This window comes from Silurus meridionalis, chromosome 20, assembly GCF_014805685.1.
Source record: "Silurus meridionalis isolate SWU-2019-XX chromosome 20, ASM1480568v1, whole genome shotgun sequence".
NCBI lineage: Eukaryota > Metazoa > Chordata > Actinopteri > Siluriformes > Siluridae > Silurus > Silurus meridionalis.
The window spans coordinates 1,638,457-1,656,243 of NC_060903.1; the positions used below are offsets into that span (position 1 = coordinate 1,638,457).

Here is a 17,787-nt window from a genome sequence, read left to right on the forward strand (position 1 = left end):
ACCTGACTTTACTCACACCCTTGTGGCTGGAATGAAATCTCACACAATCCCCACAAAATCTAGTGGAACATCTTCCCAGAAGAGTGGAGTTCATAATAACAGCAAATGGACACTAAATGTGGAATGGAATGTTCAACACCGTATGGTCAGGTGTCCACAAACCTTTAGTCATGTAGTGGAAATATATAAAAGCACAAAATACTAAAATACGATTTCTTATGAAGCTGTGATTTGTTGATTATAATGGCCAGAAAAAATTCTAGCATCTGATTGGTTGGAACTTCTCCCTCAGGATAATGTTCTATATTGTACTAAGATGGATCAGTTGTTTTTGTTGTCCTGTTAGATGCCGGTCAGTAGTTTTGGTGTATATGTGAATTAACATCTAAGAACATCATGATAATAAAGATAAAGGATGCAGTTGAAGTAAATTTGCGTCCAATTGTTTCATTACAGAAAACGTCTTTATTTTACATGCTTGTATTTATACTCGATTTAAACCTCTGTAAATTCAGTGGGACGATTGTAAAAGGTCCTGTTACGAAGGTAAAACATCGACCTCCCCATCGCGAGTCCTCCATTCCTGGTCCTGTCTTCCACCATGAGAGAAAACCGTGCCTGGTTTTGTCGAAGAATCCTAATTCCAGCCTCCGATCTCTCTAGGTAGATATCCAACAGCTGCAAGGAGACATCCTGCCAAACCTCTTGAAAGAGATCCATCATGTCCTCGACCACGTGCGGTGTGTAACCCTGATCCAGAACCTCCCGAGGCCAGCTAGGAGCCATGGTGACGTATGGAAAAATCTCGTTAATGGTCCTCACGTACTCCAGGCCTGAGATGTAGCCCTCGACATTGAAAACTCCATGTGCGACGTCCATGTTGATCCAGACTGGATGGTGGAGAAGGTCTCCAGCGTACACCTGTCGAAGCAGATGAAGTGACGTAGCTAGATGCATCGGAGACTTCACCCTGATGTAGATGCCCCATGGGTTCTTTGAAGTGAGGATTAAATCTAGACAATCCTGAAGAGGCAGCTCTGGCAGTGAGCCTTCAACAACTGGAGTTATCAAATCTCCTGTTCCAGATGTTACAGGAATCACCAGCATTCCACTTGGGTTTTCTGGAAACACAACAAATCATTGGGTAGTGTGATGGTACCACCTCAGTTACACTGAAGAGCTAAAGGTTTGTAGACACCTCACCATCACATTATTGCTTGCCATACCTTTGAGTAAAGCTAGAAGAGAAGCACGGTCATGCACCTCCTCCCACAGGATGTTAAGTCCTTCACCGTTTGCAGGCTTGAAATAATCCACTATGTCTCCACCTGTGTAGAACCTTCTTGGTCTGTTCCTCTGCTCTAATACACAAAGATACAGAAATGTCAAATATAAATATTAAATATAATTATAGAAATGTTCTAAAGGGGCGAGGAACCCACTTGCAGCTTCTTTAAACTGGGACAGCACCGGCTCGTAGATGTCGTAGTAGATGCGCTGAGGGTTGCTGTTGTCTCTAATGAAGAGCAGGTCATTGACGGTGGGGTTCTCCTCACCTTGCCACAAGGTCAAACTGAACCTGGATCATACAGAGAGTAGGTGTGTTTTTAAAATGAAAAGCTTCATCTTTGTGATGGTACATGATGCAGATCCTGCTACTGGGTTGGTAAAAGGAGATAGTAAGAGTAACTGAATCAGGTCTGACTCCATCCTCTGGTCAAATAAGAGAAGATGGATCAGGTCTAACTCCACCCTCTGGTCAAATAAGAGAAGATGGATCAGGTATGACTTCATCCTCTGATCAAATAAGCGGAACTGGCTCAGGTTGGACTCCATCCTGTGCTAAAATCAGAGGAGATGGACAGGCCTGACTGTTTTGTTTTGGGTGAAATACCTGGAGGACTGGCTGAGAAGCCAGCTTAGGTGAGGCCATCCATTCTTTACCATAACTGCCAGAACAGGAAACGTGATTCTTTGAGGAAGGTGTTTGACGGAGTCGTACATCTTCGTCACCATAGACTGCGTGTACGTGACATTGGGGAAGATGGGCAGGTAAAGAACCTTCCAGCCTGGTGAGATGGTTACATCTGGGAACTTTGTCTGGATAAGTTCTAAGAATCTGGTAGGTTTAAAAATATGGTGAGATGTTAAACCAAGGCTGTTCCACAAGCTGTAGAAGAATTTCTCTACACATTTGGAGTAAGGAGCATGACAAAAGACACCCAAGTGGAATATTTTCCTACAAGAAGTATTTTTCCTACTTAAATGTTCTGCTCTCACCGAGTACCATTGACCACGGGCCAGAAAGTTGGAACGTTCGGACCGTGAAGGATATCGGCGTTCAACCATACGGGACGGTTGATTCCCGTTTGATTCTTGAGCCTGAGAAGATCAAGTGAATGCTCCACCGCTTGAAGACTTTTAAAATCCAGTTTTATTCCTAATTAAAGGGGAAAAACACGCATTTTAGAAGAAATACATCTAATGCAAAGTTCTCCAATCTTCTTCCATTACTGATTCTTCACCTTTCTTAGATTTAATAACCGCATCGAGCCACTCTTCCAAAGTGTTATCACTGTAGACATCTGGCGGATGGGCCATGATGGGAATGTTGGTCTCGTTGACCGTGTTATGACCTTGAACATTGACGTCAGCCTCCAGAATCATAACGTCACCTGAGGAACGGATCGTCACAGTGCTTGTTATCTCGTACAGATATCAATCTAGATTCATCACTCGTTACATAATCGTGAAACTCCGGCCAGAAAATAATACAACTCATGAGGAAAGGATTCCGTATTTACTCTCCAGGGCTTTTTTGGTTTCGGCTTTGCTGTTGGCAGCGTGATACCAAGTAGCGTAAAGTCCGTCTTTCTCTTCAATCTCCTCATTTTGAAGAAGAAATTCCAGCATGTCTCCATCTGTAGGGGATGGGACCATGGTCTCTAATGGTCCTGAAGAAACACAACACAAGTGTATTTATAATCAGTGGTGGATGAAGTACACAAGTTAAAATAGAGACACTCAGTAACAGTAAAAGTGTCCCTTTAAACTTTCACTTGAGTAAAAGTACAAAATATTTTGCCTTCAAATGTACTTAAGTATCCAAAGTAGTGATTTATTATAACTCTAATGTTCCTGTTATCATTTTTATCACAAGACTCTTTACTTTATCACCTCAGTTTATGTGTAAAGACTCGAATGTGACTCTCAGCACACTGATCTATTAATAGAATGATATTAATGACTCAAACACTGATTGATTTCTGTAACAATGATCATGAACCAAAAACGTATTTTTAACCACTTAAAAGAAAATTGTGTAAATGAGGTCACGTGTGTTGTTTTGAGTTGAGTTTCTTGGATGTTTCTAAATGTTCTGCTTGCCGTTGAACTGACGCTGAACTGTATGTTCATGATCCAAGCGGCAAATTTGTTCGCTCATAAATTAAAAGGAACGACTGATTTCGCAAAATCAAGTTGAGTAAAATGGGAGATATTTGACGTTAAACTGTAGTGAAGTTCAAATAAACGTCTCCCCAAATGGAAATACAGATTGTAAATTACAGATTTTTTACTTTATTACTGTCTGTATATAAGGAGAAAATACTGTATGTAGCTTTAACATTTTTTACTCAAACTAATTTTGTCTAGAAGAGTTTAATATTTTGTCTACAGCCTCAGCGTTGATCCAGTCTGGAGAATAACAGCATTTATGCTAAAGCTCTTTCCAGTGATGGAAACAAGATCAACATACACGGCAGTTTTTATCATGGTTCTTGCCTGATCCATTTAATTATAGTTATATTGTAGATATATACATGTTATATATCAAAATAAGTTCTCTTGATTAGCACGTGATCACTAGCGCTAACTAGCTCGCTAGCTATTTCCAGAAACTGAAACAATTGTTCTATTAACTACATCTTAACGATTTCCAAACAAAAAAAAAGAACAAAAATGATATCGATTATGGAATCTTAGCAGCTCGCAATGTACAACTTTTCCCAGCCATATGTGGTTCTTCACCACATTGTTAGCACAAACATGGAGGCACACAATTGTATCAGGTGTCTTTTGGACGCTGACACATGAAATTTCCCATCATTTCCATCATTTTACTAACACTTATGTAACTGAATGAAGCTCACACAAATCTCCACAAAATCTAGTAGAACATCTTCCAAGAGAAGAGAGGAGCTTATTTTAATAATAAATGTGGAATGGGATGTTCAAAAAGCACATATGGTTCGTATGTCTAATCTTATAGTAGCTACTTATAATAAAACGTATAAAAGTAATAAATTAGTGGTCTATGGTCTTTTTTATTATGTGCAGATTTTCGGCTTAAGATCTTTGAAAGAACACATCTTTACAGCAATCTGGATGTAGATTTTTGGCTAAAAAAAAAAAATAATTCAAGCAAAAGTTCTACACCACAGGGTTTGTAATATTTCAAACAATAATAAATTTACCTGAACCCGAGTTCATGGTGAGGACCACGGAAGTTACTGTTATGATGATCAGCAGCACAACGAGCCCAACAGCCACACACAACATATTGAACTGCTGTCTGGTACAAATCCCCAGTATGGTCTTCGGTATTTTTTCTTCATCTTCTATCTCGTCTTGTCGTCTTTCGTTACCATTCTTCCTTCTCTCGTCCATCCTTGTAGTTCCGTCTCCTGAGTTCTGCTGTTCTGCAGTTCAGGCGTTTCAAGTTTTATCTTATCAATAGATCATAAAGAAAAATGATTCTGGAGAGACAGAACTTTGTTCGGCTGTTATCTGACTTAAAAAAATGACTCTTGGTCCTTGAAGATGGTGTGAACATTTTCAGTGAAGGAGCAGCATGAAAAAAAGGCACTTCAGACAAATATCTCACAAGACATGGTGGACATTTATCTGATCTTCTTCTCCAGTGCAGTCTTAGGCCTGTTGGAGCTTTTCTCAGGTACAATCAGGCGAATTTTTCTCTTCGGTGAGCCATCACCCGAGGACAGGTACTCCTGGACAACAGAGACCGTTGAGGACCCTGGGGTCAAAGAGTCATCAGGAAGTACTTCTCTATCTTGTGGTGTTTGAAACTCTTTCTGAAGACTTTCTTTACCATCTTCTGGTGCACCCAGTGCCAGGCTAAGGTCCAGGGATGGGATTTGACTGTGGTGTGTAATGTTTTTTGTACCAAGTTGTTCCGTGGTTTCAGCTGAAAGATTGGAAGTCTGCACGGGTGGACTGGATTCCACTGGATTCTTTTCAGAACTCGGAGTTTCTAAGGGATCGATTGAACTTTCCTCACATTGCGATTTCTCAGAATTTGTGTATTTTTCTTCAGTCTTTTGTCCTTCACTCTGCTTTTTCATCTCACTCTTCTGAGGTTTGTCTTTCTTTATCTTTTTTGGTGTTCTTTTCACATCTCTAGCCTCAGCGTCAGAACCAGACTTTTGTCCTTCACTTTCCTTTTTTGCCTCACTCTTCTGCGATTTGTCTTTCTTGATCTTTTTTGGTGTTCTTTTCACATCTTTAGCCTCAGAGTCAGAACCAGACTTTGGAGAAACCTGACTTTTTTTGAGAGGGTTCAGATTTAATTTGACCTTCAGCTTACTATGTCTTTGAGATCTAGGTTTAAGAGTTTTTGAATTCCTCGATTGTGCGTTCCCTTTTCTTTGTTTAGATTCTTTGCCTGGACTTGATTTGCTTTTTGGCTGCAGTGCTTCAGACATTTTTGTCCTGCTGATTTTGTATGGACCTTCCTTTCTAGATACATACAAGGCACGTTCCATGGACAAATCAAAGGTTACGCTTCTCTGGATTCTAGCTTGGGTTCCATCCTGGTGCTCCATGTTGGACTGGTTGTAATTTAATGTATCTTTGTACAGAATGACCTTAGAGCTTCTGGGGAGCATATGCTCCTCTTGATTTCTAGGCATATTGTCCTGGATGTCATCCATGTAAGTCTGAGGATGGTGCTGAACTGGTAGAACACCATATCCTCCTCGATGTTGGTGCTTGAAGAAGGAATGATTCTTGTGAGTTGAGATTTTGGCATTTGGTTCCTCTTCTGGGGTGAATGTTTGTCTTTGGGCAATTGACATGTGTCTCCTCAGAGCTATCTGCTGCATTCTCAGTGTCGATGTGTCTTCTCGTGGAGATCGTTGTCTGGGATGATCAGTGTTTAACCCACTGGCACTTTTTACCTTATGTCTTTGAAGGCTTCCATCTGGGATTTAAACAAGAATACGGTTTATGTGTGATCTGAAGAAGAAAATATTCTCAGAATAATACATATTTTAATACCTTCATCTTTGATTTTTGGACAGAAATCGGTGTCTTTCCATCTGTCCAAATAGGTTGACCATTCTTCTTCCACATTCGGTCGAATTCCTCTGTTAGTTCTTTGATTCAAAGCTTTTCTCCTGGATGTCAAACCACAGTTTTGGCAAATGAAATAGTTTCTCATTGTGTCGGGTCTGCTCCCAGATGAAGTGTCCTCTTTGTCCCATTGTAGATGATCACGGTTGTTGCTGTTTTGGAGAGCATAAGACATCGAGAGAGCCACTTTGCCTTCAGTGAAGTCCCACGCCTGGCTGGACGGTTCCTCGGCTCCTTTTGTCTTCTGCGTTGGGCGAAACCTTTTCCCCAACTTCCTGTGTAGAAGTGCAAGTATTGCAAGCGTAATCACAACACCACCTGAAATTCAAAAGTTCTGGTGTCAGAAAATTCCAGAGAAATTCAAGATTTCTTTGTTTGGAAAAAACACTTTGGCCTGGGATTTTAACTCAGAACCATCACAGATCAAATATTTTGTCTTATTACTAATTATTAATGGAGATGTACATAAAATGTTAATACTCACCCAGGCATGAACAGACAACAGCAATGGCAACGTCTCTGGTGTAGCGCTGAGATGTGATGGAACTCGTAGCATTGATGTCCGCCATCATGTTTCCGTTAGCTGGCATACAGTTAGCCTCATTTATCTCCAGCACTGTCTGAACTTTGGGGTTGTCTGAACCAGCGCACGCCATCCTCTTCCCATTGTGCAAGACTTTGTCTGGAGACTGAATGTAGCTGTTGAGAAAACGGGCTAACTCCCTCAGCTCACAGCTACAGTTCCAGCGATTCAGGTCCAGGTTTAGCATCGAGAGCCTTAGGAGATATGAGAAAGCATCGGGCACATTTTGAAGCCTGTTTCGTGAGAGATCCAGACTCCCGAGACGCGGCAGGTTGCGGAAACTGTCTCGGCCCACGAAGGAGATGAGGTTGTCCGACAAATCCAAGGTCTCCAAGCTTCTCAGGTCAGATGAAGCAAACGTACTGGAGTTAAGAAAGCTCAGAAGGTTCCCCTCCAGCAGCAGAGTTTTCAGAGAATTGGTGTATTGAAACCAGGATCCACAGATTTCCTTTATAGAATTATGACCCAAATGAAGGGTCTCTAGTTTATGAAGCCAGGAGAAGGTCAATCTATCGAGGGAGGGGCTGGAGAGAAGGTTATGGTCCAAAGATAGGGTTCTGAGGACAGTTAGGTTTTGAAAAGCGTTCCCTACGATGGTCGAGATGATGTTGTTGCTGAGTACCAAAACACTCATGTTGGATAAATCAGAGATCGCGATGTGATCCACAGTGTCGATGAATCCGTCGGTGAGCATCAAGGCTTTGGTTGAATCCGGAGCCTCTGGAGATGAAAGAAAATGAAAGTGTTCACCTGAAACACTCACAATTTCTTGTCTCGCTGTTTAATACCAGCTGAGATCCCCAAATATCACATCAATCTCCAGTTTTCTCAACATCTACTCTCATTGCTGTTCTCCATACTTTCATTTTGACTAAAACATTTAATTTGTCACGTATCTGAACTGTATCTAATCTAGAAGCACACAGGTCAGTGCCCAAGTCTGGAATGTAAACTAATATATTTCTTTGTTCAAAATTACCATATCGGTGCCATATTAAGGCCTGACATGATGAACAGAACATGAATGAATGATTGAGAAGCTTGGTCACCTATGATCATGGAGATCTTACTGCAGATGATGGCGTCATTCGAACACACAATGCAGGAATCCGGGCAGAGCGAATGAGAGGAAAGCTGAACTTGCGTTACTGACACCATCAGTAGCAGGAGGACACCTGAGGAGCATCAGCATTTGTTAGCTTGGATTAATTACACTTAACACAGGCTGACATTGTCCTTGGAATGAACTGTATGAACGAGCACTAAATATCTGCTTAAGGTCTACAGGAAGCTGCTAGAAAGCTACGTATGTGGAAAACATCATTCAGAACCTACAGTGTTAATTATTTGTACTTACTTCTCATGGTTTTCTCATTTGGTTGACTGGGTCACACAGTGTTGCAGCTCTCACATCCCCAAGATCTTGGACCTTCTTCTGAAAGTTCCAACCAAGATTTGAAATCAAGCTAATTGGCTACTTCACCAGTTTAAAATGTTCATTAGATCTTTTAGGTTTCACGCTGTTTTGTAGCACTTCATCTCCTTTTGTGCTCCTGTTACAAAGCAGTGGTGATAAAACATGCATGATACTCAACCTGTTCTCCTCAGTAATGTATACAAGGGTGTGACTGAGTCATTAGTCTATTATTAAAATTTTAAATTCAAATAAAGGAATCTAGATTATAGGAATGTTGCTGATTAAACGTATAGTAAATACTTCTAGATGATATTGGCCTAAGCTGTATTATTACTAAATAAAGCTGACATAAGCAAAATTTCTCAAAGCAACACCGGTACGTAGGCATCTCATCGTTATTCCACACTTTCTTCTCCTTCTGGCTTGGGGGTCTATGACTGCAAATAACAACAATAGCTGGTAAAAAGCTGTGAAATTTGGTACCCTGATTGAGGAGCATCAGAGGAACCTTCTGATAAAATTTAGACCATGTTTTCTTAATGCTTGTGCACAACCAACAGGTCAAATTTCAATTTTCAAGATTTTCAATTGTTTCCAAGATAACAAAAGTCAGACCATCTGAATCAATAGGTCTATAGCCGAGTTCAAAACACCCAGTAACATCAATTTCCCCCGAATTTGATTTTCCACCATCTTGGATTTTGTCCTACACATTTTGTCCGATCGTCACTAATTTTTTCTCGTCATCAAAGAAAGTCGCACCAAAGTTATTAATAGAATTTTGGAAAATCAAAAGTTTGTTTGGGGGTTTAAAAACCTTCTTTCAACGTATGTTGATGGTGGAAATCACAATATTTTTTAAATGATGTTATTCAGATATAATTTTCAGATTATTTGATCAGATACTTGAATTGAAATCTTCCGAACCACATTCCCACAATATGAGCTGAATTATTCTTCTGCCTACACGTCCATAAACTCCTCTTTCTTTACCTTTACAGCAGTCGTTCTTTCCAATTCATCACCATGCAGCGAAATCTTCTCACCTGACAAGAAACCATGAATCAACATGCTTCTCATAATCCTGATGGTTCCCAGTCTGCGTTCGGTGGATGATCCGTGTGTTCTGGTGAGACTGAAGGTGTACAGGTAGCACGTAGGAGGTAGGAGGTAGCAGGTAACACTTAACCAGTGTTGAATACAAACTCGCAGTGTAGTGTTACAGCTTTTTACCTGAGTGCCACCTGATCCTCCAGCTGTCCTACACTCCAAAGGCTGACTAATAGAATTAAAGCCACCAAAACAACATCTGATGATTATTATAGCAGTAAAGAAAAGAAACATCTGAGATCAGTGGGAGGTTTTTATTATGGTTTACATGATCAGGATCATTTTCCCTGAAGCCCCAGAGCTGTTGATGATCTCCTCATGGGCTTGAGCAGCATTATCGAGGGAGTACTCAGAACCGATGATGGGTCTGAGCCACCCGGCCTCCATTCCAGCAAACAGTGCTGCGGCCGTCTCTGCTGTCTCCTTCTACACGCACACACACACACACACACACACACACAGAGCAAACAATATTGTAAGTGTCTGTGAGCATATCAACCACAATCCTTGAAGTCTGGAAGTGGGCGTGGCTTACGTATCTATGTGTCAGTGAATGGGGCATGTCTTATTTATGTTTCAGTGAAGTGGGCGTGGCTTATGTATATGTCAGTCTAAGCAAAGAAGGCGTGGCTTATGTATCTCAGTATCAGTGAAAGAAGTGTGGATTATTTATCCGTCAGCCTCAATTAAGGGGGTGTGTCATTTATCTTTCAGTCTCAGTGAAGAAGGCATGGCTTATGTGTCTATCAGTCTCACAGAAGTAGGCGTGACTTATGTAAATGGCAGTCTAGCTGAAGGAGGCGTGGCTTGTTTATTTATCTGTCTGTCTAATTAATTTATTCATCTGACAGTCTTAGTAAAGGAGGCGTGGCTTATGTATGTCAGTCCCACAGAAGTAGGCTTGGTTAATGTGAATGCCAGTTTCATCAAAGGAGGCGTGGCCTGTTTATCTGCCACTTAAATTGGTAGGCGTGGCATATATACACCTGTCAGTCTCTGTAAAGTGTGTGGGGCTTATGTATCTGTCTGTTGCAAATAAAGGTGTGGCTTATGCATCCGTCACTCAAAGAAGGGGGTGTGGCTTAGGTATCTGTCAGTCTCAGTGAATGAGGTGTGGCTTATGCAGCTCTCAGTCTCAGTGAAGTGGGCGTGGCTTATGTATTCATCAATCTAAATAAAGGGGGCGTGTCTTTATAAAGTAAACGTAGAAACAGTAGAAATAGGAAAAAAATGGACCTTTGTGGCACTGAACAGAGACACGCCGATGATACTTGTCTCTTTCGCCATCGTGTCTCTCGGGTTAATCTCGACAGAACCTCTACATCCGACAATCTGAAAGCACATCTCAGTGACGTCAGTAAGGAAGGAGGTGCAGAACAGAGACACGTATAAAAGACGTGTGTGGAGAAATACGAGCCGCTCACCATCACCCTGCCGCCGGGTGCCAACAGTTTCAGGTCGTTACTCAGGTTCACATTGGAGAGCATCTCGACGATCACGTTTACACCACGGCCTTCAGTCGCGTCCTAAAACACACACACACACACACACACACACACAGATGCTGATGTTCTGACTATTCTCCTCCACGCAGGAAATTTACAGCAGAAACAGAACAAACCTGGATTTTATCCATGTAGTCATTTTCTCTGTGATTAAAAACCATGTGGGCTCCGTTACTGAGCACGAGCTTCATTCCCTCCGCCGTACCAGCTGTACCCAGAACCCTAAACCCGTACGCTCGGGCTAGCTGGCATGCTGCAACTCCAACCTAAAACCACACACACACACACACACACACACACACACACACACACACACACACACACACACATTTTTTATTGTTTAAGTGCTTACTATTATATAATAATACTACTATGTATTTTTTATCATTAGAATTTATTATTATTATTATATTTAATAACATTATCAAAACATCCTAAAACATAAAACAATAAAGGTTAAAAAATCTGATTATGTAATCCGTAAAAAAACCATAAGCATAAAACCATATTTATTGTTATTTATTAACACAATTAAAACCATATTCATTCCTAAATGTCAGTTATTTATATATTTATTCTATTTATTATTATTTACGATATATTTATTTATCCCAAATGTCTAAAAGATCATGAAAAACCTCATCTTCACTCAGCTTTAACAAAAAATAAAATAAAATAATAATAATAATAAAAATTCTATTATTATTATTATTATTGTTGGTTTTTAAAGCTAGCTTATGGTTCATAGAACAAAATCTTAAAGTGATTCCTATCCTTTATTATTTATTGAATATGAGAATGTGTTGTCCACTGCAAGTTTCTCTAATCACTAGAAATTGATTGGATTTCGATCATATTTGATGAATTAAATGATTTTTAATATTAAAGTATCGCTCTCACCCCTCCGCTGGCTCCGTGAATCAGGACGATCTCTCCTGCTTTAGCATGCGCCCTTTTAAAGACAAAATATAAACGCTTCAACAAACACATATAAGTGGAAAAAAGGAAAAGATTCTTTCCCTTCTTACTTGTGAAAAATCGCCCTGTATGCAGTGAAATACGGGATTCCCACAGCGGCTCCTTGTTTATAATGTAGACAATCGGGCAGTTTGTGAACAGTCTCCTCTGAAGCGACGCTGTATTCGGCGTATCCTCCTGTCTCCGTGCCGGTGGTGAAAACTCGATCTCCTGCCTGGAACGAGACCACGGTTTAGTTTCAGACAGAAATCCCCCGCTTTACTGCGGATCGAATCTCACGCCACGGTTTATTGCCACATAACGAATGAGTTTGTCCCAAAACACTTATAGGGAATTGTTTTTATGGAGTTTTATGTTGAAATAATGAAATTTATTAATACAAATATAATTATTAATTATAAAATGAAGTCGAATGTTAATACAGTACTACATACATAAAATAACCTTTTTGGGATGGTGTCCGTTTTTCGCGTTTTTTTTATTTATCACGTGCGGTTTTGGAACGGAATCACCGCGATAAACGAGGGATTATAACTTTAATTCACTGGAGCACTTTTAAAAGTTAACAATGTGATGCAATCAACTGTAAACAGTATTTGATATTTAGATCGATTTCTCGTCGCTTAAATGTTTCTCGAGAAGTTCAGATGTGTCCTGAGAGTCACATGGAATACAGATTAACATGGCAGAGGTAGAGCTGTAACTTCCTGCACACACAACAGGAAAAAAAACATCTAGTTGTATTTAATCTTTTTTACATCACTACGTTCAGACATTGAGAACATTCTATACAATTGTCTTCATTGAGGTTTGAGGGGAAGAATCACATGGGTGTGATTCAGGGGGTGCACAAACTTTTTGGCCTATGAAATTAAAACACAAGTATTGATAAGTCTTTCAAAAAATCTATATAATCTTCGAAAAACGAGGTGATGGAACCTTCAGAAAGCGGACTCCATCTCCGACAGCTTCCACCACCCCGGCGACATCAGATCCAGGAGTGTAGGGGAGGTCGGGTTTGCGGGCGTAGACACCGGCTCGGATGTACGTCTCCACAGGGTTCACTCCGCACGCGTGCACTCGAATCAGCACCTGCATTACAAACGTATCTAAAGTTTGCAGCATATTTAATACATCTGGACACCGATCAGGTAGAACATTATACCATTATAACATTCTGAGTGGTGAAGTGAAGAACATTGATGATCTTCATCATGGCACCTGTTAGTGGGTGGATTTATTTATTAGGCAGCAGGTGAACATTTTGTCCTCAAAGTTTATGTTACAAGCAGGAAAAAAGGACGAGCGTCAGAATTTGAGCGAGTTTGACAAATTGAGACGTCTAGACGTCTGGGTCAGAGCGTCTCCAAAACTGCAGCTCTTGTGAGATGTTCCTGGTCTGCAGTGGTCAGAATCTATTAAAAGTGGAACAGTGGTGAACCGGCGGCAGGGTCGTGGGGGACGAGGCTCATTGATGCACGTGAGGAGCGAAGGCTGGTCCGTGTGGTTCCGATCCAACAGACGAACTTCTGAAGAAGTTTATGCTGTTGAAGGTCTGGAGTGTTTTGGCAGCGAAAAGGGGGCCAACACAATATTAGGCAGGTGGTCATAATGTTTCCCTGATCAGTGTATGTAAAGTATCAGTACCTGTTTGGCTCCTGGAGCAGGAACCGGGAAATCCGAGCAGAACTTCAGAACCGATGGAGCTCCAAACTCGGACACACGGATGGCTTTCATTAGTTTCGATGCCATCTCACCAACCTGTTAAAGGATCACATGTCAGCACACTTTTCACACTTTGGGGATTTGTTTTATTTGTTACACATCATCCTGGTGGGAATCCAGAACCTGGTACCCTGTTTAAGCACTTGTGTCCATTTCTCATCACACAACGGTACTTATGAGAGAAGGAAAGGTTCTTTGGAGGTTGTGTGGGACAGACAGTTCTCATTGATCATGCATATTAGTTTGTCAATGTTCTTTGGCACAAGATTTGGCAACAGATTTGTTTTTAACATTGAAATGACCTTTTTGACGTCATTGTTTTAAATATTTTGGCAACTTTGATATAAATACAACTGTATAATATGTCATTAATATTAATATTAATAAATAAAACTTTAAATATAAATGAAACATGTCTGAAGTGTGTCCAGGAACTCACCCAGCTGCAAAACACAAACTGGGGCAATTATATCAGACTTTGACACATGGGTTTCTCGATGTCGTAAATTCTTCCGCGTGTGATGTCACGTGATACCACGCGGCTACCGTACCGTACCTTCTGACGATTGGATAGCGCTCGCAATCTGATTGGACAAGGAGTCTAGAACGAGTACTGAATCGACTCTATGAGTCGATTTGGTTACTCGTTTCCACGAAACACCCAGGAAGTGGTAAAACCTTTTTGTTCTGCATCATGAGAGTCTAACAATTTGCAAAATATTTCCTTGATTTAAAACAGAAGGATGTGAAAAAAGGATTAAAAAAAGGATTTTTTTTTTGGGAATCGACTCCTATTTCTTAAATACTCGCTTGGCGACGAATCGATTCCATTTTTGGTCTCGGCTCTGAGTCGGTTCGCAGGAGCCGCCGGATAAAACAACGTGTGTTTTGCAGCTCATTTGTATCAAACGGTGAAATCAGAAATCTAAAAACGCTCCAATAAAGAATTGAAGGAGAAGTGAAGGATTGGAATGATTAGTGTTAGATGTTAATAAGCCGAGATGGAAGGAGAGAAGATGTTTCTCCAGTGGAAGCAGCAGGGGCTGAACAAACTGGACCTGAGTAAGAAGGGTAGTGTAGATGAGGACATTAACACTGTGGTCTCCTTCCTAAACCTCTCTGATCAGTATTTCACCACAAGCTCGTGTTCTGGAAGAATCATCCTGATAGATGGGGTAAAGTGTTCCTACACTGCAGGAGCAGATGTATCAGGGTTCAGGCTTCCACAGCTTTAATGAGTTCATTAAACAATTAATCAATTAAGACATTCACTGTTTGTTGTTTGTGGCAGGTGTCGGATTGTGCTGAAGTGCAAAAGCAGAATTGTTCCTGGCTCTTTGTCACGCATAAGAAGTGTACGAAAGACGAAGTGGTATTTCATTTAATTTTTAATGAAGATTGATTTTACGATTATTATTGTTTTTTTTTTGGTGTTTGCATGTTTTAACTCTTTTCTCGAGCTGATACACAGAACTGGTACTGGAGACTCCTTCCAGAGATGCTCATTAAACATGTCCTCTTTCCAGAGCATAGAGATGATACTTTATTCTATTTAGAAATTGAATACACCCAAATAGATTACTATATTGTTTTTGTGTCTGTTATTAGATCAGAAGATCGCAGAATTTCAGATTCAGTGTTTAAAAACCTTGGGTTACACTTTCCCCAAGTTCTAGATCTTTATCTCTGACTGATTCTGGAGATTTCTTCCAAAAAATACCATATAAAAGACATTATACTTTACATTATATTCGACCTGGTTAAAAGATCTGTATGTATTGTGGTTTCCTATAAAAAAAAAATTCTCAAAGCTTTTTTTATGAATTAATTATTTAAATGTCTTTACGTGATCAGATGGCTGGTTTGGAGAAATCCTCAGGAGACGCAGTATTTAAGTTCGAACCTTGTGTTCTTCATGTGCAATGCAAACGACTGGAGGACGCACAGCTCCTGGTAACGAGCAAAAAACGTTTAAGTGTTACAAAAAATTATATTTTGGTTTAATTTATTATTATTTTTGTTAATTTTTTTTCTTTCCCAAAGCACTCTGTGGCGATAAACTCCGGGTTCAGGAACTCTGGAGTGACGGTCGGAAAGAAAGGCAAAATCATCATGGTGAACTTTTTCGTCATACGTTTTTTTATACATAAATTAATTATATTTAAACATGTTTAATTTCCTGTTGAGTATCATTTCAATCAAAATAATGAACTCCATGTTTAAACTGTGAGGGGCGGGGCTTTGGTGGGTGGAGTTTATATAAATGTAGCGCTTAGGATGATGATTTTCCAAGATGGCCACCTCTTTAATGATCAACTTTTTTCGTTCCCATTTAGAGGTGAAGCGTATTAAAAAAAAAATTAAATGCTTCTTTCTGGTTCTGAAGATATTTATTTTATATACAAATTTTGTGCTGTTTTTTTAACGCAGGCTGTTCGCAGTACCCACTGTCTCGAGGTTCCTCTCGGCCGTCAGGGGAAAGTCCTGGTTTCTGAAGAATATATCGATTTCCTCGTCGGAGTTGCAAATAATAAAATGGACGAAAATCTCAAGAGGATCAAAAGGTTTTATATTCAAATCAAATTTTATTCGTCACGTCCACATTCATACGGAGTGAATAGAAAAAAGTAAAAAAAATTCTAAGGTATTAAAAGTATAAACTATAAAGTACAACATGAGACTCAAGGACACCTTACATAAAATAAAATAAAATAAAAAAAATAATAATGATAAAAACAATGATTTAAAAAAAAAAAAAATAATAATAATAAAAAAATAGAATTCAAAAAATAGTTACATTTAAAATGGATACAATTACCTGATTGCACTTTCTGACCAATCAGAATGGAGGAATCGGTGAAAGGGTCGGGTGGACGTCACATTAGAATAAAAATATAAATAAAAGACTCAAAATTCTTCTTAAAAAAAAAAAAAAAAGCAATTTTTTTGTACAAAGGCTTTTTTTTTTTTTACTTTGATCTTGATATTAAGCCCTTTGATGTTTGTGAGCTGTCTGTATTTTTCCTGCTTCGTGTTTCAGGAAGTAAATAAAGTTGAATAATCCCTTAAACTTCTTTGGTTTAGATTGGATTGGATTGGATCAGTCTTATAAAGATCTGTCTGTCTCAGGTTTTACGGGTGTCTGAGATCTGCTCTGGAGCCCCAGGAGGATACGATGCGTGTGAAGGACGCAGATGAGAAGGCTGTGTACAGACGGAGAAGGAGGAGAGAGCGGGACGGGGACGGGGACGGTGGAGGATCAGACTGTAACATCAGACAGCAGAGTGAGGGCGAACACAGCGACGAGCTCGAGTGTGAACTCACTGTATTCTCTTAGCGGCGTTACGGCGTCACACGGTGCTGCGTGTCTGTAAAAACACTTCAGCAGCCGTTTTATTAAGATTATTATTATTTTATTGTACATTTTTCCTAATTTTATACGAAATCGTTACGATGCAGGTGTTTAGTGTGTAAAATATAGAAGAATAAAACCTGTGCTTGTGGTTTTACTTTCTGTCCTTTCTATCTATCCACACTCTCACCAAAAGTATTGGGACACTCGACTTTTCCAACTAATAGTGCCCCAAAACCTTTACCATAAATTCATCACACAATTGTAACAGAGGTCTTTGGATGCTGGAGCATGACATTTTTTCTTTACTTGAACCAGGAGATCCAAACCTGTTCCAGCATGACAATGCTCCTGTGCACAAAGCCAGCTCCATGAAGATCTGCTTTAGGTTGGAGGTTTGGAAGACCTTAAGTGGCCTTGAGTTGAGATGTTGAGGTGCTGAAATGAATGGTTAAGGCATTGGTGGTATTCGGTCGAGTTAAACATGTTCCTGGGGTACCAGTGATCACTGTTCCTGCCCTTTCCTCGGATCTGCCCCCTCCCCCCTCCGTCCTGACCTGCCTCTGGATGTGGTTCTCTTCGATTGGAGGCCACTCTGTGCAGCTGGCGATGGTTTAACATCTACAGCCTGGAGATCCATGAAATTGCGGAGTCACACAGGAGATTTGAGGAGGCCACTGCTGGGCCCTTCAGCAAGGCTTTTAACCTTCAACTTCTCAGTTGATAAGGGCATCAGCTAGATGTC

At 40.2% G+C, this 17,787-nt stretch overlaps 4 protein-coding genes across 6 annotated transcripts; 1 reads left to right on the forward strand and 3 right to left on the reverse strand.

Moving 5' to 3' along the window:
* Positions 1 to 66: 66 nt before the first annotated feature.
* On the reverse strand, positions 67 to 4,690 carry fam151a (family with sequence similarity 151 member A). The gene is made up of 8 exons (XM_046876429.1): positions 4,476 to 4,690; positions 2,805 to 2,954; positions 2,526 to 2,675; positions 2,281 to 2,440; positions 1,895 to 2,119; positions 1,443 to 1,579; positions 1,227 to 1,361; positions 67 to 1,121 (listed from the first exon to the last, which is right to left on the reverse strand). Exons 1-8 carry the CDS (start codon positions 4,666 to 4,668, stop codon positions 496 to 498), a joined length of 1,776 nt encoding a protein of 591 aa, XP_046732385.1. The 5' UTR covers positions 4,669 to 4,690; the 3' UTR covers positions 67 to 495.
* Positions 4,691 to 4,897: 207 nt separating this feature from the next.
* On the reverse strand, positions 4,898 to 9,714 carry lrrc53 (leucine rich repeat containing 53). 2 transcript variants are annotated; one of them, XM_046876427.1, is made up of 6 exons: positions 9,419 to 9,714; positions 8,313 to 8,390; positions 8,005 to 8,130; positions 6,857 to 7,675; positions 6,298 to 6,690; positions 4,898 to 6,220 (listed from the first exon to the last, which is right to left on the reverse strand). In XM_046876427.1, the coding sequence occupies exons 2-6, from the start codon at positions 8,317 to 8,319 to the stop codon at positions 4,902 to 4,904; spliced, it is 2,664 nt and encodes an 887-aa protein (XP_046732383.1). In that variant the 5' UTR covers positions 8,320 to 8,390; positions 9,419 to 9,714; the 3' UTR covers positions 4,898 to 4,901. The 2 variants fall into 2 exon arrangements, with proteins under 2 accessions (XP_046732383.1, XP_046732384.1); XM_046876428.1 differs by having other exon boundaries at positions 9,366 to 9,714.
* Positions 9,715 to 9,722: 8 nt separating this feature from the next.
* On the reverse strand, positions 9,723 to 14,241 carry cryz (crystallin, zeta (quinone reductase)). The gene is made up of 9 exons (XM_046876430.1): positions 14,130 to 14,241; positions 13,613 to 13,726; positions 12,905 to 13,057; positions 12,016 to 12,179; positions 11,888 to 11,939; positions 11,104 to 11,253; positions 10,907 to 11,008; positions 10,719 to 10,814; positions 9,723 to 9,908 (listed from the first exon to the last, which is right to left on the reverse strand). The coding sequence occupies exons 2-9, from the start codon at positions 13,715 to 13,717 to the stop codon at positions 9,747 to 9,749; spliced, it is 984 nt and encodes a 327-aa protein (XP_046732386.1). The 5' UTR covers positions 13,718 to 13,726; positions 14,130 to 14,241; the 3' UTR covers positions 9,723 to 9,746.
* On the forward strand, positions 14,239 to 17,199 carry tyw3 (tRNA-yW synthesizing protein 3 homolog (S. cerevisiae)). 2 transcript variants are annotated; one of them, XM_046876432.1, is made up of 6 exons: positions 14,239 to 14,361; positions 14,982 to 15,062; positions 15,545 to 15,643; positions 15,734 to 15,805; positions 16,121 to 16,254; positions 16,820 to 17,199. In XM_046876432.1, the coding sequence occupies exons 1-6, from the start codon at positions 14,317 to 14,319 to the stop codon at positions 17,025 to 17,027; spliced, it is 639 nt and encodes a 212-aa protein (XP_046732388.1). In that variant the 5' UTR covers positions 14,239 to 14,316; the 3' UTR covers positions 17,028 to 17,199. The 2 variants fall into 2 exon arrangements, with proteins under 2 accessions (XP_046732388.1, XP_046732387.1); XM_046876431.1 differs by lacking the exon at positions 14,239 to 14,361 and adding an exon at positions 14,368 to 14,865.
* The last annotated feature ends 588 nt before the right edge of the window (positions 17,200 to 17,787 follow it).

Excerpts from the sequence above, each read along its gene's own strand:
- cryz (XM_046876430.1), bottom strand. The coding sequence starts at position 13,717 with ATGGCATCGAAACTAATGAAAGCCATCCGTGTGTCCGAGTTTGGAGCT. Across the intron at positions 13,058-13,612 it reads CTGCTCCAGGAGCCAAACAG|GTGCTGATTCGAGTGCACGC; the intron begins GTACTGATACTT and ends TTTGTAATGCAG. Across the intron at positions 11,940-12,015 it reads TACAGGGCGATTTTTCACAA|GGCGCATGCTAAAGCAGGAG; the intron begins GTAAGAAGGGAA and ends TGTCTTTAAAAG.
- lrrc53 (XM_046876427.1), bottom strand. Across the intron at positions 7,676-8,004 it reads TAAGATCTCCATGATCATAG|AGGCTCCGGATTCAACCAAA; the intron begins GTGACCAAGCTT and ends TTTCATCTCCAG. Across the intron at positions 6,221-6,297 it reads TCCAAAAATCAAAGATGAAG|ATGGAAGCCTTCAAAGACAT; the intron begins GTATTAAAATAT and ends TTTAAATCCCAG.
- fam151a (XM_046876429.1), bottom strand. The coding sequence starts at position 4,668 with ATGGACGAGAGAAGGAAGAATGGTAACGAAAGACGACAAGACGAGATA. Across the intron at positions 1,580-1,894 it reads CTTCTCAGCCAGTCCTCCAG|GTTCAGTTTGACCTTGTGGC; the intron begins GTATTTCACCCA and ends TGTATGATCCAG. Across the intron at positions 1,362-1,442 it reads CCAGTTTAAAGAAGCTGCAA|AGCAGAGGAACAGACCAAGA; the intron begins GTGGGTTCCTCG and ends TTTGTGTATTAG.
- tyw3 (XM_046876431.1), top strand. The coding sequence starts at position 14,692 with ATGGAAGGAGAGAAGATGTTTCTCCAGTGGAAGCAGCAGGGGCTGAAC. Across the intron at positions 15,644-15,733 it reads TGGAGGACGCACAGCTCCTG|CACTCTGTGGCGATAAACTC; the intron begins GTAACGAGCAAA and ends TCTTTCCCAAAG. Across the intron at positions 15,806-16,120 it reads AGAAAGGCAAAATCATCATG|GCTGTTCGCAGTACCCACTG; the intron begins GTGAACTTTTTC and ends TTTTTAACGCAG.